This window comes from Lynx canadensis, chromosome X, assembly GCF_007474595.2.
Source record: "Lynx canadensis isolate LIC74 chromosome X, mLynCan4.pri.v2, whole genome shotgun sequence".
Lineage (NCBI taxonomy): Eukaryota > Metazoa > Chordata > Mammalia > Carnivora > Felidae > Lynx > Lynx canadensis.
Genome location: NC_044321.2, coordinates 94,595,339 through 94,616,339, shown reverse-complemented (window position 1 = coordinate 94,616,339; position 21,001 = coordinate 94,595,339). Strand labels below are relative to the sequence as shown.

The window sequence follows — 21,001 nt, the reverse complement described above, 5'->3', positions numbered from 1 at the left end:
CCCTAATTTGGATTACTTTTATTTTTATTTAAAAAAAATTTTTTTTATGTTTATTTATTTCTGAGACAGAGAGAGACAGAGCATGAGTGGGGGAGGGGCAGAGAGAGAGGGAGACACAGAATCCAAAACAGGCTCCAGGCAATGAGCTGTCAGCACAAGAGCCCGACGTGGGGCTCGAACTCACGGAGTGTGAGATCATGACCTGAGCCGAAGTTGGACACTCAACCGACTGAGCCACCCCATCTGTACACCCAGAAAAAGGGAGCACATTGTGCCAAGAACATTATTAAGAATGTGAAAAGCCAACCTACAGAATGGGAGAAAATATGTGCCAATCACAGATCTGATAAAGGTTTAGTATCAGAAAATAATAAAGAGCTCTCACAGTTCAACAACAAAAAGACAACCCAATTTAAAAAGGGGCAAAGCTTTTGAACAAGCATGTCTCCAAAGAAGATACACAAATGGCTAAGAAGCACATAAAAAGATGTTCAAGATCCTCGGTCATAAGGAAATACAAATCAAATACCATAATGTGAACACACTTCACATCCACTAAGATGGCTTTCACGAAAAACCCAAAACAACAGGTGTTGGTTGGACCGTGGAACGTATACATTGTGGGTGGGAAGGGAAAAGGGAAAACGGTTCAGTGGTTTCTTAAAACGTTAAACATAGAATCATCCCATGACCCAGCAATTCTACTCCTAGGTATATACCCAAGATAAATGAACACAGTTGCCGTGCAGAAACGTCGACACGAATGTTCACAACAGCAGCAACTCTCCGTAATAGCCAAAAGGTGAAAACGACCCAACTGTCTGTCAATGGATACGTGGATAAACAAATCGTGGCGTAGCCACGCAATGGAAAATCATTCAGCCATAAAAAGGAATGAAGTTGTGACAGCCGCTACAACGTGGACGAACCTCTAAATATTATGCTAAGTGAAAGAAGCCAGACACAAAAGGTCACATCTCTATGAATCCTTTTTTAATGACACATCCAGAATAGGGAAACCCATAGGGATGGAAAGCAGATTAGTGTTGCCAGAGGAGGGCGGGTGGGAGGGAGAGGAACCACTTAGTGGGTAGGACGTGTTTTTCTGGGGTGATGAAAATGTTTTGAAAGTAGAGAGAGGTGGCGGGTTCAGAATATGACGAATGCACTGAATGATACTGAATCGTACACTTTAAAAATGGTTAATTGTGTATTACGTGAATTTCACCTTGATAAAAACGGGGAGCACAGAGAGGCTGTGCTCAATTTGAGGGAAATCTTCCTTATCTTTATGGCTGCTGTCTCTGACACTTTTTCAGCCCGTCCCATAAAGAGGCAGTGAAAAATGATATATCAGTGTCCGAGAAACAAGGACTACATCTCATGTGGAACGCTAGGGGATCCGCACAGACCTTTACAAGCCGACAAGGGAATAGGAGGAGTATCCCTATAGAAAACAGCGTTTCCTTTCATGTGTAGATATATTTTTCTTTCTTCCCTATTAGTTGATTGAGTAGCAAAATACTCCCTGAGGTTCTTTTTCTTTTTAAGATTTTTTTTTTACATTTATTTATTTTTGAGAGACAGAGAGAGACAGAGCACAAGTTGGGGAGGGACAGAGGGAGAATGAGACACAGAATCTGAAGTGGGCCCCAGGCTCTGAGCTTGAGCTGTCAGAGCCTGACGCGGGGCTCAAACCCACAAACGTGAGATCATGACCGGAGCTGAAGTCAGACGCTTAACCCACTGAGCCACTCAGGCGCCCCTTCCCTGGGGATGTAATAGCCTTATCTTCAAGCTGGTAAGAAAGCGGGTATTCTGGAAATTTTACAAAAGTTCTTAGGATGTCATGTTTTGCTAAAAGGGGCAATCATCTTGTGGGCTATTCTTTGCCACCTCTATGACCTAGGTTTAGTTATTAATAGAATCACTTGAACTCCGCTATGATTATTCAGGCATGCCTCACATACCCCAAAACTACGGCAGAGAGAGAAAAGGCCTAGAACCTGGGGAGAAAAAGTGAGTTTGATCAGGGCCGGTCTGAAGAGAGATTAGAACAATGCAGATGATATTAAATGTATGTGTTTTCCTTCTGGGAAAACGATGAAAGCATACATGCTATACTTAAGGATAAATTGCTTTGTTGTTTTTTTTTTTAATTTTTTTTTGTTTTAACGTTTATTTATTTTTGAGACAGAGAGAGAGCATGAACAGGGGAGGAGCAGAGAGAGAGGGAGACACAGAATCTGAAACAGGCTTCAGGCTCTGAGCGGTCAGCACAAAGCCCGACGTGGGGCTCGAACTCACGGACTGTGAGATCATGACCTGAGCCGAAGTCGGACGCTTAACCGACCGAGCCACCCGGGTGCCCCCAAATTGCTTTGCTTTTTAAAAAAAGGGGTTGAGGGGCGCCTGGGTGGCTTAGTTGGTTGAGCGTCAGACTCTTGATTTCAGCCCAGGTCACGATCTCACGGTTCATGGTACTGAGCCCTGCGATGGATTCTGGGCCGGGCGTGGAGCCTGCTTGGGACTCTCTCTCGTGCTATGTCACTCTGCTCCTCCCCTACTCACGTGCTCTCTCTCTCTCTCTCAAAATAAATAAACATTTTTTAAAGAAGGCTTGGATCCTAAAACACCCCTTCCTAATACGATAGGCGTAGAAATTACGATTCGGACTCCAAGACTTGAATATAAAACCTGGGCCGGTGGCAACAGGTATTCATTATACTACATTCTTTATTAATTACCCTTTACCAACAGCTTTATCTGACAGACTAAATTGGAAAAAAACTCGTCACAGTAGGGCTACCAGCCCCTTTGGTCTCCCCATCGAACTGCAAAGAATCGTAGAAGTCTATGACTCTTCCCGGGACAACATGGAAATTTGATAGCTTTTTTTCTTTTTTTTTTAAGTTTATTTTCAGAGAGAGAGAGAGAGAGAGAGAGAGAGAGAGCAGGGTCAGGGGCACAGAGAGAGGGCCAGAGAATCCCAATCAGGCTCCGACGTGGGGCTCAAACTTATGAGATCATGACCTAAGCTGAAATCGAGAGTCGGATGCTTAACTGACTGAGCCACCCAGGTGCCCAGGAGATTCCATACCTTTATTAGGCGAAGGTTTGGTGAAGACAACACTGAATTTTTTATGCCCTGAGGGGAAGTGGAGGGGGAGGTGCTAGATTAAAATGTTTTAAGAACCACTTGTATAATCTAAAATTTAATTTATATTCTGGATGTTTTACCCTCAATTTCCTTTGGAAAAAAATTTTTTTTTAAACGTTTATTTATTTTTGAGACAGAGAGAGACAGAGCATGAATGGGGGAGGGTCAGAGAGAGGGAGACACAGAATCTGAAACAGGCTCCAGGCTCCGAGCGGTCAGCACAGAGCCCGACGCGGGGCTCGAACTCACGGACCGCGAGATCGTGACCTGAGCCGAAGTCGGCCGCTTAACCGACTGAGCCACCCAGGCGCCCCTGGAAAATTTATAGGAATATAAGGTAGGATTCCGATTTTAGGATGTCACAGGACTTTTAAGGATAGGAACTTTCACACTGGACAAATGTGTCAACACAACATAGTTAAGTATCTATGTTCTACAATAAAATACAAATGCCATGATATAATTAACCTTTTATTCCTCAGAGGACACATAGTAGAGGGATAGGAACATAACGATGTTACCGTGTTTTCCGAGACCAAAATAAAATATAGTTTAGGCCAATGATGCAAATGTTTAGACTTTTTTTTTAATGTTTATTTATTTCTGAGAGAGAGAGAGAGAGAGAGGGAGACAGGATCCAAAGCGGTCTCCAAGCTGTCAGCACAAAGCCTAATGTGGGGCTCGAACTCACAAACCTCGAGATCAAGACCTGAGTCGAAGTCAGAGGCTCAGCTGACTAAGCCACCCAGGCGCCCCCAATGATGCGAATGTTTCAATTACCTACCTCAAACTCACGACGTTTCTCATAAATTGGAATGATCAACTTGGAGATCTCAGAAATGACTTCATAACGTTCTGCTTTCCATAAGCCATCCACACATTGTTCTAGCAACTCCAGCAAAACTTCCTGCGTTAAGGGCAAAATGCAATCAGGAATTAGAGGTGGTTTTAGAGTTTTGGCAAAGAACTTTTTTTTTTTTTCAACGTTTTTTATTTATTTTTGGGACAGAGAGAGACAGAGCATGAACGGGGGAGGGGCAGAGAGAGAGGGAGACACAGAATTGGAAACAGGCTCCAGGCTCTGAGCCATCAGCCCAGAGCCTGACGCGGGGCTCGAACTCACGGACCGCGAGATCGTGACCTGAGCTGAAGTCGGACGCTTAACCGACTGCGCCACCCAGGCGCCCCGAGAACTTTTGAACTGTTTCAAGTTCGTAGAGAACAAACAACGTGTACAGAAGGTAGTATGCTTGTGTGACTCTATTTTCTAAATCAAACACTTGTAATGTCTGAAACTGAAACCACTCTTAAAAATATGAAATCAATATTGATAATAGTGAAGCGTACCTATGGATATTGTTTACTCACATAGTGAGGATGTTAACTGTACTTAGAAACGTAACCCATTAGGAAGGAGTATCTGTTTTCTTTTTTTTTTTTTAATTTTTAAAAAATGTTTTATTTATTTTTGAGACGGAGACAGAGCGTCAACAGGGGAGGGGCAGAGAGACAGGGGGACATAGAATCTGAAACAGGCTCCAGGTTCTGAGCTATCAGCACAGAGTCTGACTCAGGGCTCGAACTCACGAACCGCAAGATCGTGACCTGAGCCGAGGTTGGATGCTTAACTGACTGAGCTACCCAGGCGCCCCCAAGAAGGAGTATCTTTAAAAGGGGATATGTTATTTGCTCCAAACTGTATGTCTGATAAGGTAAATTCCCCTAAGCCTATAAACGTTCACAGCTTCCTTTTTATACTGAAGTTATATTTACACATAATGTAATAGAGTGTTCAGAAGACTGGACAACTTTCAAGCTGCTGTGTTAGTGATACACATGTTTATTAAAATGATGCAGTCTTGGTAAACAATGCTTCCTTCCTGACTGCTGGCCCTAAAGTTTGAGAAGGACAGGATAATAGCTCAAGAGAGAGATCTCTGACCTTGCCAGAATGATAACAGCTGCTATAAGTTACTTTATGAACCCTCATCTCGACAATAAAAAGATGAGGCCCATTGCTGACACTATCTGTGAGTCTCAACAGCCTGTTTCTATCTATCTTTTTAATGTTTGTTTATTTTTGAGAGAGACAGAGAGTGAATGGGGGAGGGACAGAGAGAGAGGGAGACAGAGGATCCGAAGCAGGCTCGCGTGGTCAGTGCAAAGCCTGATGTGGGGCTGGAACTCACGAACCTTGAGATCGTGACCCGAGCCAAAGTCAGTCAGTCGCTCAGCTGACTGAGCCACCCAGGCGCCCCAGCTTGTTTCCATCTTAAAGAGATGTTCTTGAGGTTTACAGCGCTGAATGCTAAAACAGTTTTTCCTGTATGCCCTTTAGGCAATTCTGAACTCAACTTCTTCCTAACCTAGTTCTTTCGCTTGTACTTTCTACCTAGCCGGGGGCGACACCCTACGAACCCTTAGCTAGAAAACCTAAGAGTACTTTTGACTGGGCCCTGTCATGGGGCGACTTGTGTCCCTCAAAAAGAGATGTTGAAATCCTGACCCCCAGTACCTCAGAATGTGACTTTATTTGTGGAAACGGGGCCCCTGCAGGTAGAGTTAGCTAAGGTGAGGTCAGACTGGAGGAGGCTAGGCCCTTAACCCAATAGGAGTGATGTCCACACAAGCAGACAGAGACGCGCGGGGAGAACGCCACCTGACGCCAGGGGCGGAGCTGGAGGAATGCAGGTATGACGTCAAGGGACCTAGAGACCAGCGGCTACCACCGAAGTTAGGAAGAGGCGAGGAAAGATTCTACCCAGAGTCTCAGAGGGAACATGGGAGTGCTGACACCTTGACTTCAGACTTCTGGGTGCTGGAACTGTGAGATAATGAACGAGCGCATACTTTGTTACCTCAGTTCCGGAAAATGGACACGCTCTCTCTTCACTCACCCTCCAATCAGCTCACCGCTGACTTCTGCCAGTGTTGCTTCCTCAACAGTTCTCAAATCTGACCCTTCCTCTCTATTTCTACTCTCCCGGCTAAAGCTTAAGACCTCGTTATTTTTTTCTAATCGATCTTCCTGCCTCCGGCCTTGGCACTTTTCAGTATGCGCCACAGGCTTCTGGTGAAAATGCATACCAGACCACATCCCTCTCCCCTTCTTAGAACCTCATGATTGGGGCGCCTGGGTGGCGCAGTCGGTTAAGCGTCCGACTTCAGCCAGGTCACGATCTCACGGTCCGTGAGTTCGAGCCCCGCGTCGGGCTCTGGGCTGATGGCTCGGAGCCTGGAGCCTGTTTCCGATTCTGTGTCTCCCTCTCTCTCTGCCCCTCCCCCGTTCATGCTCTGTCTCTCTCTGTCCCAAAAATAAATAAACGTTGAAAAAAAAAAATTAAAAAAAAAAAAAAGAACCTCATGATGGCTGTTATCCCTTCCTTCAAAGAGCAAAGGACAAGCTCTTTCACTTGGCACCCAAGGCTTGCAATAGTCTGGCTGATATTTCTATAATCTTATCATTCACCAGGCCCAGCCTTGTACTTTATGCTCCAACAACAATGAACTCCTAGTAGTTCTCCTGAAGCACCACGGTGTTGTCTTAACTTTGTGCCTTTGCTCCTGTTGTGCCCTCTGCCCTTTCCTCCCCTTACTTGGTTAACTCCCTTAAGACCGCTCTTTAAGATCACCTCTTCTGGGATCCTCCTCCTCACGAATACAGAGGAGCAAGACACTAGATGCCTTTTATCCTACTCTGGTCATTCATCGGGTGGGTATCTATCATCATACTTGCCCCTCATCTATGTACCTGACTTTCCAAATAGGCCGGGTCTCTTCAAGGGTAGTGATGAGATCTTATTTTTATTGGTTTCTTTAGTCACCAGTACAGTGGCGGTGCACAGATGGTCATTAACTGTTGCTGCTTCAATAAATGTATATTAACATTTAATAGCCAAATTAAAATTTCCAGTAACAGTGGGAAGGAAGAACTTTGGGGGTAATTAAAAATCTGTGACAAACTACTGGGTCCCAGGCATGTAGAGCTGGTTTACAATTAGGAAAAAAATTCAGTGTAATATACAGAACAAAGCAGAATAAAAGAGAAACACGGTACCTCCAGTAATAGATGCAGAGGAAGCATTTGAAAAAACTCAACATCCCTTCGTGATATTAAGAAAGAACTCTCCAGAAACAAGGACTAGACAAGACCTTCCTCAATCTGATAAAGGGCATCTATGAGAAATCTATAGGCTGAATGCTGTTCTCGTAAGTTTGAGAACGAGTCAAGAATGTCTTCTCTCGGGGCGCCTAGGGGGCTCAGTCGGTTAAGCGTCCGACTCTTGGTTTCGGCTCAGGTCACGATCTCACGGTTTGGGAGTTCAAGCCCCGCATTGGGCTCTGGGCTGACAGTACGGAGCCTGCTTGGGATTCTCTGTCTCCCTCTCTCTCTGTCCCTTCCCCCTGCTCACACACTCTCTCTGTCTCAAAATAAATAAATAAACTTCAAAAAAAAAAAAAAAGCCTGCTCTCACCGCTTGAATTCAACATTATGCTGAAGGTCCTAGGCAGCACGAGGCAAGAAAAAGAGAGAAAAGTCCTACAGATTGGCAAATATAAAACTGTCTGTGCAAATGCTATGATTGTATATATAGAAAAGCCTAAGGAATAAACAAACTACTAAAACCAATAAGCATCCTTAGCAAGGTTTCACATTACAAGATCAACATACACAAATCAACTGTAGTGGTATATATTAGCAACAACAAATTGAAAAATAAATCAAGCAATACTGTTTACAGTGGCAACAAAACATCAATTATCTAACAATAAATTCAGCAGAAGACTTCTGCCCTAAAAAAAAAAATCACAAAATACTGTTGGGAGAAATTAAAGATAACCTAAATAAACATTCATTGAAAGACTCAATATTGCTAAGCTTGCCATTTTCCATGTACTCGTATATAAATTTAACGAAATCCCCCAAAAACTTCCAGCAGGCTATTTTGAGGAAGTAGAAAAGAGGAGTCTAAAATTTACATGGAAATTCAAAGGGTGTAGAATAGCCAAGATGAGTTTGAAAAAAACAGTTAGAGGGCTAACATTACCTGATTTCAAGACTTACAAAGTGAAAGCAATCGAGATGGTGTAATATTCATATCAAGATGGACAAAATAGGCTGCACACATACACAGAACTGAAATTTAACCAAGGTGCCAAAGGAATTCGACCAGGCAAAAGGAAAGTTTTATTTTCCCCCATAGGGTATGAACCATCTAAATGTCTACCTTGAACCTTGACCTCTATCTAATTCCATGCTCAAAAATGTATTTTAGATTACAGACTTAAATAAATTAAAAAAAATTTTTTTTTAACGTTTATTTATGAGAGACAGACAGACAGAGTATGAGCAGGGGAAGGCCAGAGAGAAAGGGAGACACAGAATCCAAAGAGGGCTCCGGATTCTGAGCTGTCAGCACAGAGCCCGACGCGGGGCTCGAACTCACAAACCCTGAGGTCATGACCTGAGCCGAAGTTGAATGCTCAACCGACTGAGCCACCCAGGTGCCCCTACAGACCTAAATATAAAACTCATATACAGGGTTTATAGAAGAAAACGTAAGGGGCGCCTGGCTGGCTCTGTCAGAGGGGCGTGCGACTCTTGCTCTTGGGGTTGTGAGTTCAAGCCCCATGTTGGGTGTAGAGATTGCTTAAAAATAAAATCTCAAAAAAAAAAATAAAAAAGAAAGTGTAAGACAATATCTTTACAATCTGGAGGTAAGCAAAAAATTCTCAGGCCAGACACAAAAAGAACAAACCATTAAAATGGGAAACTGGGCTTCATCAAAACCAAACTTTTTGGCTCAATTAAATTAAAAGACTCAATTAAGCAATGAATAAGCAAATCAAAGATAAATTTGCAGCACATATATCTGACACAGAACTTATATCCGGAACATACAAAAAATGTCTACAAGTCAACAATTAAAAAACGAACAATGCCATTTCTAAAAATGAGCAAAAGACCTGAACACACATTTCACAAACGAAGATATATGAAAGGCAAAGAAGCACATGAAAGAGTGCTCAACATCATTAGTTATCAGGAAAATATAAATAAAAAAACACAATGAGATACCAATTCATGCCTAATAGAATGGCAAAAATAAAAATTAAAAAAAAAAATCAGCAATATCAGATGTTGGGGAGGATGTCGACCAACTGAAACTTTCACCTGTTACTGGCGGGAGTATAAAACGGGCCATTCACTTTGAAAAACTCTTTGGCAATTTCATAGAAAATTAAATATACAACTTCCCGGGGATCCAGCAATTTCACTCCTAGGTATTTACCCAAGAAAAATGAAAGCATATGTCCACAAAAGGGCATAGATAAGGATGTTTAAAGCAACCTTATTCCTAACAGCCCTGAACTGGAAACAATCCAAAGTTCATCAACAGGAGAATGGATTACAAAAACAAATCAGATATCAATACAATGGAGTATTATTTAGTAATGAAAAGGAACAAACTTTTGATATACTCAACAACGTGGATGTATCTCAAAAACATTAGGGTGAGCAAAAGAAGCCAGATACAAAACGGTATGTATCGAATGCAATGAATGAGTCCACTTTTATGACACCAAAATACAGGCAAAACTCATCTATGGTGTGAGAAATTAGACGGTGGGGGAGGAGGGACTGACTGGAAATGGGCACAAGGGAACTTTCCAGGAGAATGGACGTGTTCTCTTTCTTGTTTCTGATGGGAAGTTACATGGGTGCATACAACTGTCAAAGTTCATCAAAATGTTCATTTAGGAATGTGCATTTGACTGTATGCTAATTATATCTTTACAAACTATTGAAAATCAAAGGTCAGAAAAGTCATTTGAGAAACAAATTAAGTTTCACTATTATTGGTTTCATTCATGCGTTTAAATACAGGCACTAAATAGACAAACGTTTGTACTTTTCAATAAAACTCACAAATCAGTGTTGGTTATTTTTCCACTGGTGAGGGCATGAGGAGGAAGCCCTCTTACCTAAGCTGAAATATACAAAGGCTCTTTTGGAACAGGATTCTGTCTGCATACATCAAATAAAATGTATAAATTTTTACTGTAGAACACAAAAGAGTTCCAACAAATGTGTTTACATACAAAACAGATCGGAGTTCTTGACTGATAAGAAATGTTACCCATCTCCTTGAGAGTATTAAAAAGAGTCAGGATCAAGGCTATTTCTTTCTTTCCTTTTTTTTAATGTTTATTTATTTTTGAGAGACAGAGAGAGAGAGAGAGAGAGAGAGGCTGAGTAGGGGAGGAGCAGTGAGAGAAGGAGACACGGAATCTGAAGCAGGCTCCAGGCTCTGAACTGTCAATACAGAGCTGGAGCCCGGGCTCGAACTCACAGACCGCGAGATCATGACCTGAGCCGAAGTCAAGACACTTAACAGACTGAGCCACCCAGGTGCCCCTCCCACCTCTGAACTTTGGTCCCTGCTACTATCCTCCTCTGTTAGACTGCCTCCAGAGTGTCCTCTTTCTCCACCCCTCTCTGATCATACCTCCTCTGTTTTACTTCAGCTCAAAGGCATCTCTCTCACCTTTGACTTTACATGGAGCACACTGAGGCCATTATTCAAATGGCATAGTCTTTTTTTTTTTTTTTTTTTTACCCATTTCCATGTAGGTATATTAGCTGTTCAGGCTGATATTGGAGGTCAGGGATTAGCCGTATGTAATTATTTTACAGCTCCTATATCACCAAGCCCAGAGCCTTGTTCCTAAGTCAATACGTATTCATTGATTGACAACTAAAGCCGTTTTGCTACCCATAAGAAGTTGACGGCAGAAATTTTCCAGTTTAGAAAATACTTTTCTGCGGATACTGCTCAGCTGTTGCATCGTTAACTCTATTTTTTATGGAGATTTTTCCAAAGTATGTGGACCCTGATCTGGTTACTGGGATGGTAATTTGAAGATGATAAATACTGCCTCTCTAAAACCAGACAACAGGAACCGCTCCAGAGGCCAGGCTCCACATTCCAAATAGGGACATCTCTGCCCTGGGCAGTTTTAATGCTTACAGTTCATCATCAGCCCTTGGTTACCTTCCAAATTAAGTTAGCTGTAATAATTTTTTAATATAAATTTTAAGAAGTTAAATTTATATAACTGGCATTGCAGGCCCCGGAATCTTACCTCACTGTAATGGACATCCATCATTCCAGCATCTTCTTTCATTGCTCCTTCTTCATCTATATTGGGAGTTATTTTCTTGAAGGCTGAACATCCACTCGGGAATAATTCTGTATGCATAGAAAGAAGTGAAGTAAATTCATTCATTCATTCATTCATTCATTTGAGAGACAGAGCATGAGTGGGGGAGGGACAGAGAGAGAGGGAGACACAGTTTGAAGCAGGCTCCAGGCTCCGTGCTGTCAGCAAAGAGCCCAGTGCGGGGCTGGAACCCACGAGCCGTGAGATCATGACCTGAGCCTAAGTCAGATGCTCAACCGACTGAGCCACCCAGGCGCCCCAGTAAATTTATTTTTTAAAAAGTGCTTTGTGAAGAACAGCCTTACGTGGACCGCTCACCCTGAAAAACACAGATATTTTTGTGCCGGTCAAAGCCAATAGTGGCAATTTTCAGCTTGTAAAGAATTCTGCAAATTACTCCCGTCTATGACACATTCTACCAGTCTTTTTCCCGAAAAGCGAGCTCAAGTTACTAACAAGTCAGGTTCATTCTCTGACCATGCATCATCCTCAGGGGCTAGTATAGTAAATGTTTCCTAGTGTAACTGACCGCTTAGATCCTGTGTGTTTCTGGTCTGTCACCTAACCAAAAAGGGCATGTACTTTTCAGGCAGCCAGGGAATGTGCTTTGGTAACCGTTTCTAGTTCCTAATTTTCCTGAAGAACTGGAAAAAGGAAGTGGGTTGGGTGGCTGGAGGAAGCCTAGCCTAGGACTTGTAAGAGAGGCGGAGAAAACATGTGGCAGGACTGAAGCATCCTTGGAGAAAGGGGACAGGCCCTGGGAGAATTAGCACGCTTTCAGAGTTAGATTGCCTCGGTTCTATCACTAACGGCGTGGTTTTAGACAGGATTCTCTCTCTAGAACTGTAAAAAGCTTCATCGGCTACAAGATGGAGAGAATATCTACTTTGTGAGAATTTAAGGAAGTGCAAAGTGTGTGGGACAGAACCCAGCACCTAAGGAGTGTTGGATGAATTCTTAACAACCGAAGTTACCAATAAATAAATGAGCTTTTCCAAGGTTGGCCAACTGTGGCCAGCTGGTACAGTGAGTCTACAGCTGGACCCCTGGGAAGTAGCAAGTGAGCTGAAGCTGGGAACAGCTGCTGTGGGATCGTGGACCAAATGTTTGCCGTCAAGCAAGAGTTCAGGTATGGAAGGCAGGCTTTGTGGTTGCCCTACACATTCTGTGCATGTGTCCAAACACTCTTGGGAAAAGAAGGAGGAAGGTTTAAGAGAGTCAGGCTTCCCCGTATTTAAGAGATTTCTCAGAATTCTGGCAGAAAGAAAGGTCAGGTATCAGGGCTGGGGTTTTGCCAGCTCCCCTGGTCTAAATGAAGGCTACACACATACATCATCTTGTAAGATGCTTGATAGAGCGTGAGTTATCAAATAAGCACCACGCTTCTATGAGAGAGAGACAGACTTCTGGAGAAGGAAGATGGGGTTATTCTGAAGTGCTTTTTCAAGAATGGAGAGACACAGAGGGAGCAGTCAGTGGATTTCTGTGAAGAAAGGCGAGGCAGAAATGAAAATAAGGGACGCCTGGGTGGCTCAGTCAGTTAAGCGTCCGACCGTTGATCTTGGCTCAGGTCATGATCTCCCGGTTTTTGAGTTCAAGCCCTGCATGAGGCAGATTCTCTCCCTGTTCTCTCTCTGTCCCTACCCCGCTCGCACTCCCCCTCTCTCGAAATAAATAAATACACTTAAAAAATTAAAAAAAAAGAAATGAAAATGAGATTTACTTTGACCCAATGGCCTTCAGGGCCATTTTTGTTGAAAGAAATCAGGTAATAAAAGACACTGAAGACAGAGCAGAACACGCTTCATTTCTGAAGATAAGCATGCCTAAAATGGTCTGTTATAGACTTCGAGGCAAGTTCTGTTCAAAGTGCTGGACCACAACAAGACAAGGAACTTGCACCCGAACGTAAATCAATTCATCATTTCCTTCTTCAACTGAGTCTACGGGAAAAAAAAAAAAAAAAAGTCTGCTAAATTAAATACACTCAGCGACATAGCTGATTTCCACTCAGGATAATACTCCTTAGCTTGTCGTGACCCAGTAACAAAGTTCTCAGATCGGCCACTCCTTGAATAGCGCGTTAGGAGAACTTTCTGAAATTTAGGAGACAATGTCCCACTTGATCAACTCTGCGAAGTCAAGAGCTAGGTGGTAGGGAAGGGGGCCCCCAACGGTCCTCAACAAAGAAAACTGTCAATCCCTGAAGGCCTCTGGCAGCTCGGTCCACGACTAGGGAACAAAATGCCTGTCTGCTCTGAGACTTTTAAGTGATTCCCAAATCTAGGATTTTTCTAGAATGCTGTGATTTAGGGGAGGACAAAAAGGGGCACACTCCTGTGCCTGAGATCAGATGAGGCTCAAGCATCTTGGGAGAGATATTTTAAGTAAATTTTAAGTAGATTTCAAATATATATTTTATTTTATTTTTAACGTTTGTTATTTGTGAGAGACAGACAGAAGGAGACACAGAATCCGGAGCAGGCTCCGGGCTGTCAGCACAGCACCTGATGCAGGGCTCGAACTCATGAACCACGAGATCATGACCTGAGCCGAAGTTGGACGCTTAACTGCCTGAGCCACTCAGGCGCCCCTCAAGTATATATTTTAAGTATAAGGAGGGCAAATTATGTTTCTTCTCATAAACTGACAGGTCAATGCCCACTTTGGAGTTTGCTGTCTGCTTCATGGATTGTTAGCTTCAGAGTCCACTATACGTGGTAAGCGTGTTATCTGGAGTCCTATGCCTAATGACGTATCTCCACCTAGAGGAGAATATATCCCCCTTGTTTGCATAAGTTATTAGCACCCACCAAACTATCCAGTGACATAAGGACCCTTTTCGTTGTGAGGGTCTTTAAAATGCTTGGGGAAATTTCTGATTGCCCTTAGCCCTAGAAAGACTTTTAAAGTTTTTTTTTAATGTTTATTTTTTTTAATTTTTTTTTTAATGTTTATTTATTTTTGAGACAGAGAGAGACAGAGCATGAATGGGGGAGGGGCAGAGAGAGAGGGAGACACAGAATCGGAAGCAGGCTCCAGGCTCCGAGCCATCAGCCCAGAGCCTGACGCGGGGCTCGAACTCACGAACCGCGAGATCGTGACCCGAGCTGAAGTCGGACGCTCAACCGACTGAGCCACCCAGGCGCCCCTTAATGTTTATTTTTGAGAGAGAAGAGACAGAGTACGAGCGGGGAGGGCAGAGAGAGAGGGCGACACAGAATCTGAAGCAGGCTTCAGGCTCTGAGCTGTCAGCACAGAGCCCAACGTGGGGCTCAAACTTGTGAACCGCGAGATCGTGACCTGAGCCGAGGTTGACCACCGAGGTGCCCTTCGAAAGATTTTTAGATGAAACAAGCTGCTGAATCTGGAAGTGGCCAGTGTATATATCCCAATAGAGGGAGGCACGCATTTTGGGGATCTCCCATGGCGCTCTGTAGCATTATATAAGGTGGTCTTCAAGGGTCTGCTGTCAATCTTTCTGGTATATGACCTGGATTCCTGACCTTGCCCTTCAAAGCTATAGCTTCTGTAGTCCTGACTGCTGTCCTAGGGAAAGCAAGATGCACACTGTCCAAGGACAGACCATTACCTTGAGCACAAGTGTCCCAGGAAAAAATAAAAGCCGGGAGGCGTTGGGAGGGTGGGGAGGCAGTTCAACCCTTGGTAAAATAAGACTGCTAGTCAGAAGAAGGATAAGAGGTTAAAAGTCCTGAAGGGGGAGGGGAGGCAAAAGGCGGGGAGGGCTGTGATTGGCAAGGAGTCAGGAAATAAAAAGCCTGTGGAACTTAAGCTATCAGACCCTGGGTAAAAAGACTTGGGAAAGGGAGCAACATTACCCTATAAGGAATGAAAGGAACAGACTCTATGGGAAAGGAAATTCCTTTTTCTGGGTTGTTGGCGGGGGGAGGGGGGCCTCTAGGACCGAAGCTTTGCTGAGCCTTCGATGCCCAGTGGTGGTGGAAGGACGCAGACACCTGACTCTTGTCTTCCCCGGGTCAGAACAGTTGTGCCCTCTCTCAGGAAGAGGTACATCAAGTCTCGCCTCCAAAGAATGAGATCTAGAATACTTGGGGCGGGCGGGGGGGGGGGAGGGAGGTGTTCTCAGATAGAACCGAAATAGGGACATTGAGACCTTTTTTCTTTTTAGATCCGTGGGGGTGAGAGTACCCAACACCCAGTAAGTATCACCACTTAGAGGGAACTTAGGTCAAAGGAAGAGAAGGGTATCCTTAAGGTCTCTCCGGGAGGAAGAGCAAGGGCTTTGGCTGACTGAAAGAAGGGCAGGGAAAACTGCACACCTCCTCCCCCTTTCCCGTTCAGTCCAGTGCTTGAAACATGAAAAAAGAAGGATCTAGAAATAAGCCATCACCGGTGTTTTGTAGTCAGCCCTAGGGGACAGGGGCCCAAGCCTTTGCTCGCTTAGGCAACCACCCAATGGAACAAACTCTTTAAAAAAAAAAAAAACTCTCATCAGAACATCTGTTTCCAATATGTCAGCTGGTAAGTAGTATTTCATTTCATCTTGATTAAAAGAAGCGCTTTATAATGACTTCAAGAGAAATGGCTTAGGAGTTTGAGAAAACAAAATTTTTGCAATTGCTATGGCCAAGATTTAAAATACTTTCTAACTCTCCTTCCCTTTTGTCTTCATTATCAAAGGACGCTTAACAGTAGAAAACAAAGGGTTGTGGAACTGCTCAACTATTTTTGTGAAGTCTGTCTTAAGTACTAATAAAATCTTTTTTTTTTCAGCGCTGAACTCAAATGTTTGTTTTATTTACTCTGTAAATAGCCAGCTCTTATCTAGATCATGAAGTTCTCGGGCTAGATGACAGGTTAACAGATTAAATTTTTAACTTGTGTTTTCCATTAATAGGGTCTATTGGTATAACTATCATAGTTTAATCAACTCATCACCAAAAGAAGGTGTTTTGGATCATCTGAGTGACTAAAGCCAAGGGTGGGGGCACCCTGAGGATTTTACTACTGCCACCATTTAAGTTTTTTTTTTTTAAGTTTATTTATTTTGAAAGAAGGCAGGGGGAGAGGGGGACACCGAGACACAGGGAGAGGGAGAGGGAGAGAGAGAGAGAGAGAGAGAGAGAGAGAGAGAATCCCAAGCAGGCCCTGCGCTGCCGGCACAGGGCTCGAACTCACGAGCCATGAGATCATGACCTGAGACGAAATCGAGAGTCAGAGGTTAACCAACTGAGCCACCCTTAGAATAAGGTTGGCTAGTTTAAGCAAGTAGGATTTTCCAGGTTTAAAAATAAACGGGGCCTATAAATAAATACATGAACTCCTAAATGTTAACATGTTTTGTTAAATGCAAAACATTCTTTTCCTACTCAGAGAGGGACTCTTTGCTTTATAGGAAGGATAACCTCTTAAACACCTTGGGGTATTAAGAAGTAAATATTTAAGCGGGAGGGGGATGGGCAAAATGGGTAAGGGGAGTGGGAGATACAGGCTTCCAGCTATGGAGTGAATAATCAGGGGAATAAAAGGCACAGCACAGGGAGTACAGTCGATGGCATTGCCAATAGCTTGTACGGTGACTGACGGTAGCTACCCTGATGGTGAGCACAGCATAACAAACCGAGAAGTTGAGTCACTATGTTGCACACTCGAAACTAATGTACCATCGTGTGTCAACTATACTCAAATATTTTTTATTGAGTTTATTTAAGTTTTTAAAGCACTATTTCCACTTACTGAAACAGGTCGCATTGTTTTGTGTACAGGCTAGCTGCCCCCAACTCATGTCCAACAAACCACAGCAATATTTATATTCTATTTTAGTTGCTATCTTGCCCAGTCTTGTATTTTCAAAGTTTAAGGACTGATAATGGAGATTAATAATTCTTGATTTTTGCCTAATTTTAAGTCTTTGTACCTATGGGGAAAAAAATCTAGGGAAATATTGTAACATATTTAACAATTTTCAACATCTAAAGGGTACAGTTTGATACTCCGTGGACATAAAAATCTTTCTGCAGATTTCTCTAATTAGAGAGAGGAGATAATACTACCCTCGTTTGTCGGAAAACTACACCTAAAAATGCATTACCGTGTTTTGAGTTCTCGTATCAGTTTATTTGGAACTGCAGATGTTCAATTTCAATATTTACTTTGACTATAATTTCACAGGCAGACTGGTGATGTAGGGAAAAAAAACCCCTCAGATGGAGCCTTCTTTTGATAATTATTATTTTTCCATTTTAAAACCAAGTCTAGGCACTCAAAGGAGAACACTAGAGTCTACCAATTTCAAACACATGGGTTGTTAAATATTTCAGTACCAAACAGAAAGTGTTAATTTAAAATATAAGTGAAAAAGGGCCACCTGGGTGGCTCAGTCAGTTGAGCGCCTGAGCCTTGATTTTGGCTCAGGTCATGAACACATGGTTCCTGAGATCGAGCCCCGCGTCAGACTCTGCACTGACAGCGTGGAGCCTGTTGGGATTCTCCTTCCTTATCTCTCTGCCCCCCCACTCTCAAATAAATAAAGATTAAAAATAATAATAAAAAAATAGAAGTAAAATGAATCTACATGTTATTCATGATACCATGCTTGGGATGACTCTTTACATATAAAGAGCTTCTCCCCACATGGGTGGTATTATTATATGAGGCAATCGACTGAGCCTTAGATGTAAAATGGAAGCTATATAGTTAACTGTGGGAATTCAAAACAAAACAAAACGTGGCTGTGTTCTCCTAGATCAAACCAGAGTGATAAGGCTCCCACAAGATGGTTTCATTTTGCCCTGATGTTACTCATTTAACTACCGTAAAGGAAATAGCTTGGCCGTTATGATAGATAGCAGAAGGTTTCTAACTCAACTATTTTACTATTTGAGTAGTTTTATAGTAGTCAACAATACTGGCTTTGGAAAGGGAAGCTTTCAGGCAGATTCTTGAATTAGATCTGCTGGATCCTGAAGCCCTTCAAAACCCCCGACTCCCTTTTTGTTTCTCCTTCCCTCGCCTCCCCGCCAGCTCTGTTGAGACACAGCTGAAATAGAACACTGTGTAAGTTTAAGGTGTGTGTGTTGATTTGATACGTGTATATTGCGAAATGAATGCCCCTCCCCATAATTACCATTTGCGGGGAGATGAGAATATTTAAGATCCACTTTCTCAGCAACTTTCAGGTATATAATACAGTATTCACTGTCATCACTGTGCTGTACATTAGATCCCCAGAATTTATTCCTCTTCTAACTGAAAGTTTGTACCCTTTGGTACAAACATCTTCCCACTTTCCCCACCCCCTAGCCTCTGGCAACTACCATTGCACGCTCTGCCTCTGTGGTTTCGAGTTTTTAGATGCTACATGAAAGTGAGATCATATGGTGTTGGTCTTTCTCTTTCTGACTCATTCCACTTAGCATAATGCTATGCCATGCTATGCTATGCCATCCATATTGCCCAAACTGGCCAGATTTCCTTCTTTCTTGTGGCTGAATATTGTGTATATGTGCCACATCTTCTTTACCCATTCTTATGGATCCATTTCACAGGTTTTCATGTTATTAATTAGCATCTCTTCATTTCGGCTTGAAGAACTCCTTTCAGCCTTTCTTGCATGGCAGGTGTAGTGGGGATGAACTCCTTCAGCTTTTGTTTGCCTGCGAATGTCTTTATCGGTCCTTCACTTCTGAAGGACAACTTTACTGGAGTCCTCTTGGCTGGCAGTTTTATTCTTTCAGCTCTTTGAATACTTCATCGCACTCTCTCTTTGCCTGCAAGGCTCTGCTGAGAAACCTACCAATGGCCTTATGGGGGTTCCCTTGTCAGTTACAAACTTCTTTCCTATTGCTGCCTTGGGGTTCTTTGTCCGTTGATAGTTTTATTATAACGGGTCTTAGAGAAGCTCTCTTTTTTTTTTTTTTTCAACGTTTATTTATTTTTGGGACAGAGAGAGACAGAGCATGAACGGGGGAGGGGCAGAGAGAGAGGGAGACACAGAATCGGAAACAGGCTCCAGGCTCCGAGCCATCAGCCCAGAGCCTGACGCGGGGCTCGAACTCACGAACCGCGAGATCGTGACCTGGCTGAAGTCGGACGCTTAACCGACTGCGCCACCCAGGCGCCCCGAGAAGCTCTCTTTATGTTGAGTGTTTGGGGGATCTATGAGCTTCATGAACATGGATGTCCAAATCTCTCCCCAGATTTGAGATGTTCTCAGTTATATTTCTTGAAATAAAAGTTTTCTGTCTCCTTCTCCCTCTCTTCTCCTTCTGGGACTCAAAGAATTCACAGATTGTTTCTTTTGATGCTATCCCAAAGATCACGCCCGGAGGCTTCTTTACTCTTTTTCATTCTTTTGTCCTTGTTCTCCTCTGATGAAACAAATTCAAAGGTCCTGACTTCCAATTCACAGATTACTTCTGTTTGATCCACTCTGTTGGCAATGCTGTTGCATTTTTCACTTCATTCATTGTATTCTTCAATGCCGGAATTTTTTTTTTTAATTTCCTATCTGCGTTTAACTTCTTGTTCTTGTACTATTCTCCTGGTTTCATTGAACTCTCTGTTTTATCATAGCTCATTAAGCTTCCTTAAAACAGCTATTTTGAATTCTTCATGAGGTACATTGCAGATCTCCAGGACTTTGGCCTGGGTTACTGGAAGATTATTGGGAGCCTTTGGTGGTGCCATGTTTCCTTCATTTTTCCTGTCTTTTGCATGGCTGTCTTTGCATCTGAAGTAGCAGTCACCTCCAACCACCTTTACTGACTGACTTTGGGGGAGAAACACCTTCCATCTGCCCTGCTACGGAGTCTGTGGCTTTCACGGACCTCCTATGGATACACTGGCTTCATACTTCTTGCTCCCTTTTGTGGCAGATTTTTTTTAATGTTTGTTTTTGAGGGAGAGAGAGAGACAGAGTGGGAAAGGGGAAAGGGCAGAGAGAGGCAGACAGAAGCTGAAGCAGGCTGCAGGCTGCAGGCTCCAGGCTCCCAGCTGTCAGCACAGAGTCCGATGCGGGGCTTGAACTCGTGAACCATGAGATCGTGACCTGAGCCGAAGTCTGACGCCTAACCGACTGAACCACCCAGGTGCCCGTTTTGTGGCAGATTTCCGAGGTTTGTATGCCTTCTCTCCATCGTGCAACACACCAGGCCAAAGTGCTAAAGCTCAAGCTTGTGGTCTCTTAGTGGCCCACAGATGCTGGATGGCCTCCTAGTCGGCTGCCAAGGCTTGCTCTTAGCCACCCATCAGGAGCACACACAGGGAGCCGGCGACAGGATAAAGGAGTGCAGGGTTTCGATGCACAGAGCACTGGAGGTGCCTGTGGCCTAGGTGGCGGTGGGGGCAGGAATCCATGAGCTATGTGTCCCTAGTGCCTTGGGCTTCTAGATGGAGCTTGCGATGCGGTTAGCAGGATCCACGTCTCTTTAAGGCCCTCTAAGAGTCCGACCTACTCCCACCTCTTCCTGCCCCTAGTCATGCGGTTCAGGAGCCAGGTACCCCGGATGGGGCAAGGGAGAAATGCGTCTCTTTGGCAGGCCTTATACTGCTGCGGATGCCAGGGGCCCACTCACATGTTCCCACTTGTTCCCCACAGAAGAAATCATGGGCGAGAAGGTCTCTCTTGGCACG

The 21,001-nt window shown here is 43.5% G+C and overlaps 1 protein-coding gene across 4 annotated transcripts in view; it reads right to left on the bottom strand.

The window, feature by feature from the left end:
- DOCK11 (dedicator of cytokinesis 11) overlaps positions 1-21,001 on the bottom strand; it is a 201,503-nt gene that overhangs the window by 19,358 nt on the left and 161,144 nt on the right. For all 4 annotated transcript variants that reach the window (XM_030306149.1, XM_030306151.1, XM_030306150.1 and 1 more), the window contains 2 exons: positions 11,309-11,415; positions 3,945-4,067 (listed from right to left, as the gene is read on the bottom strand). In XM_030306149.1, the coding sequence (XP_030162009.1) occupies positions 3,945-4,067; positions 11,309-11,415 (230 nt within the window). The remainder of the gene's footprint in view (positions 1-3,944; positions 4,068-11,308; positions 11,416-21,001) is intronic.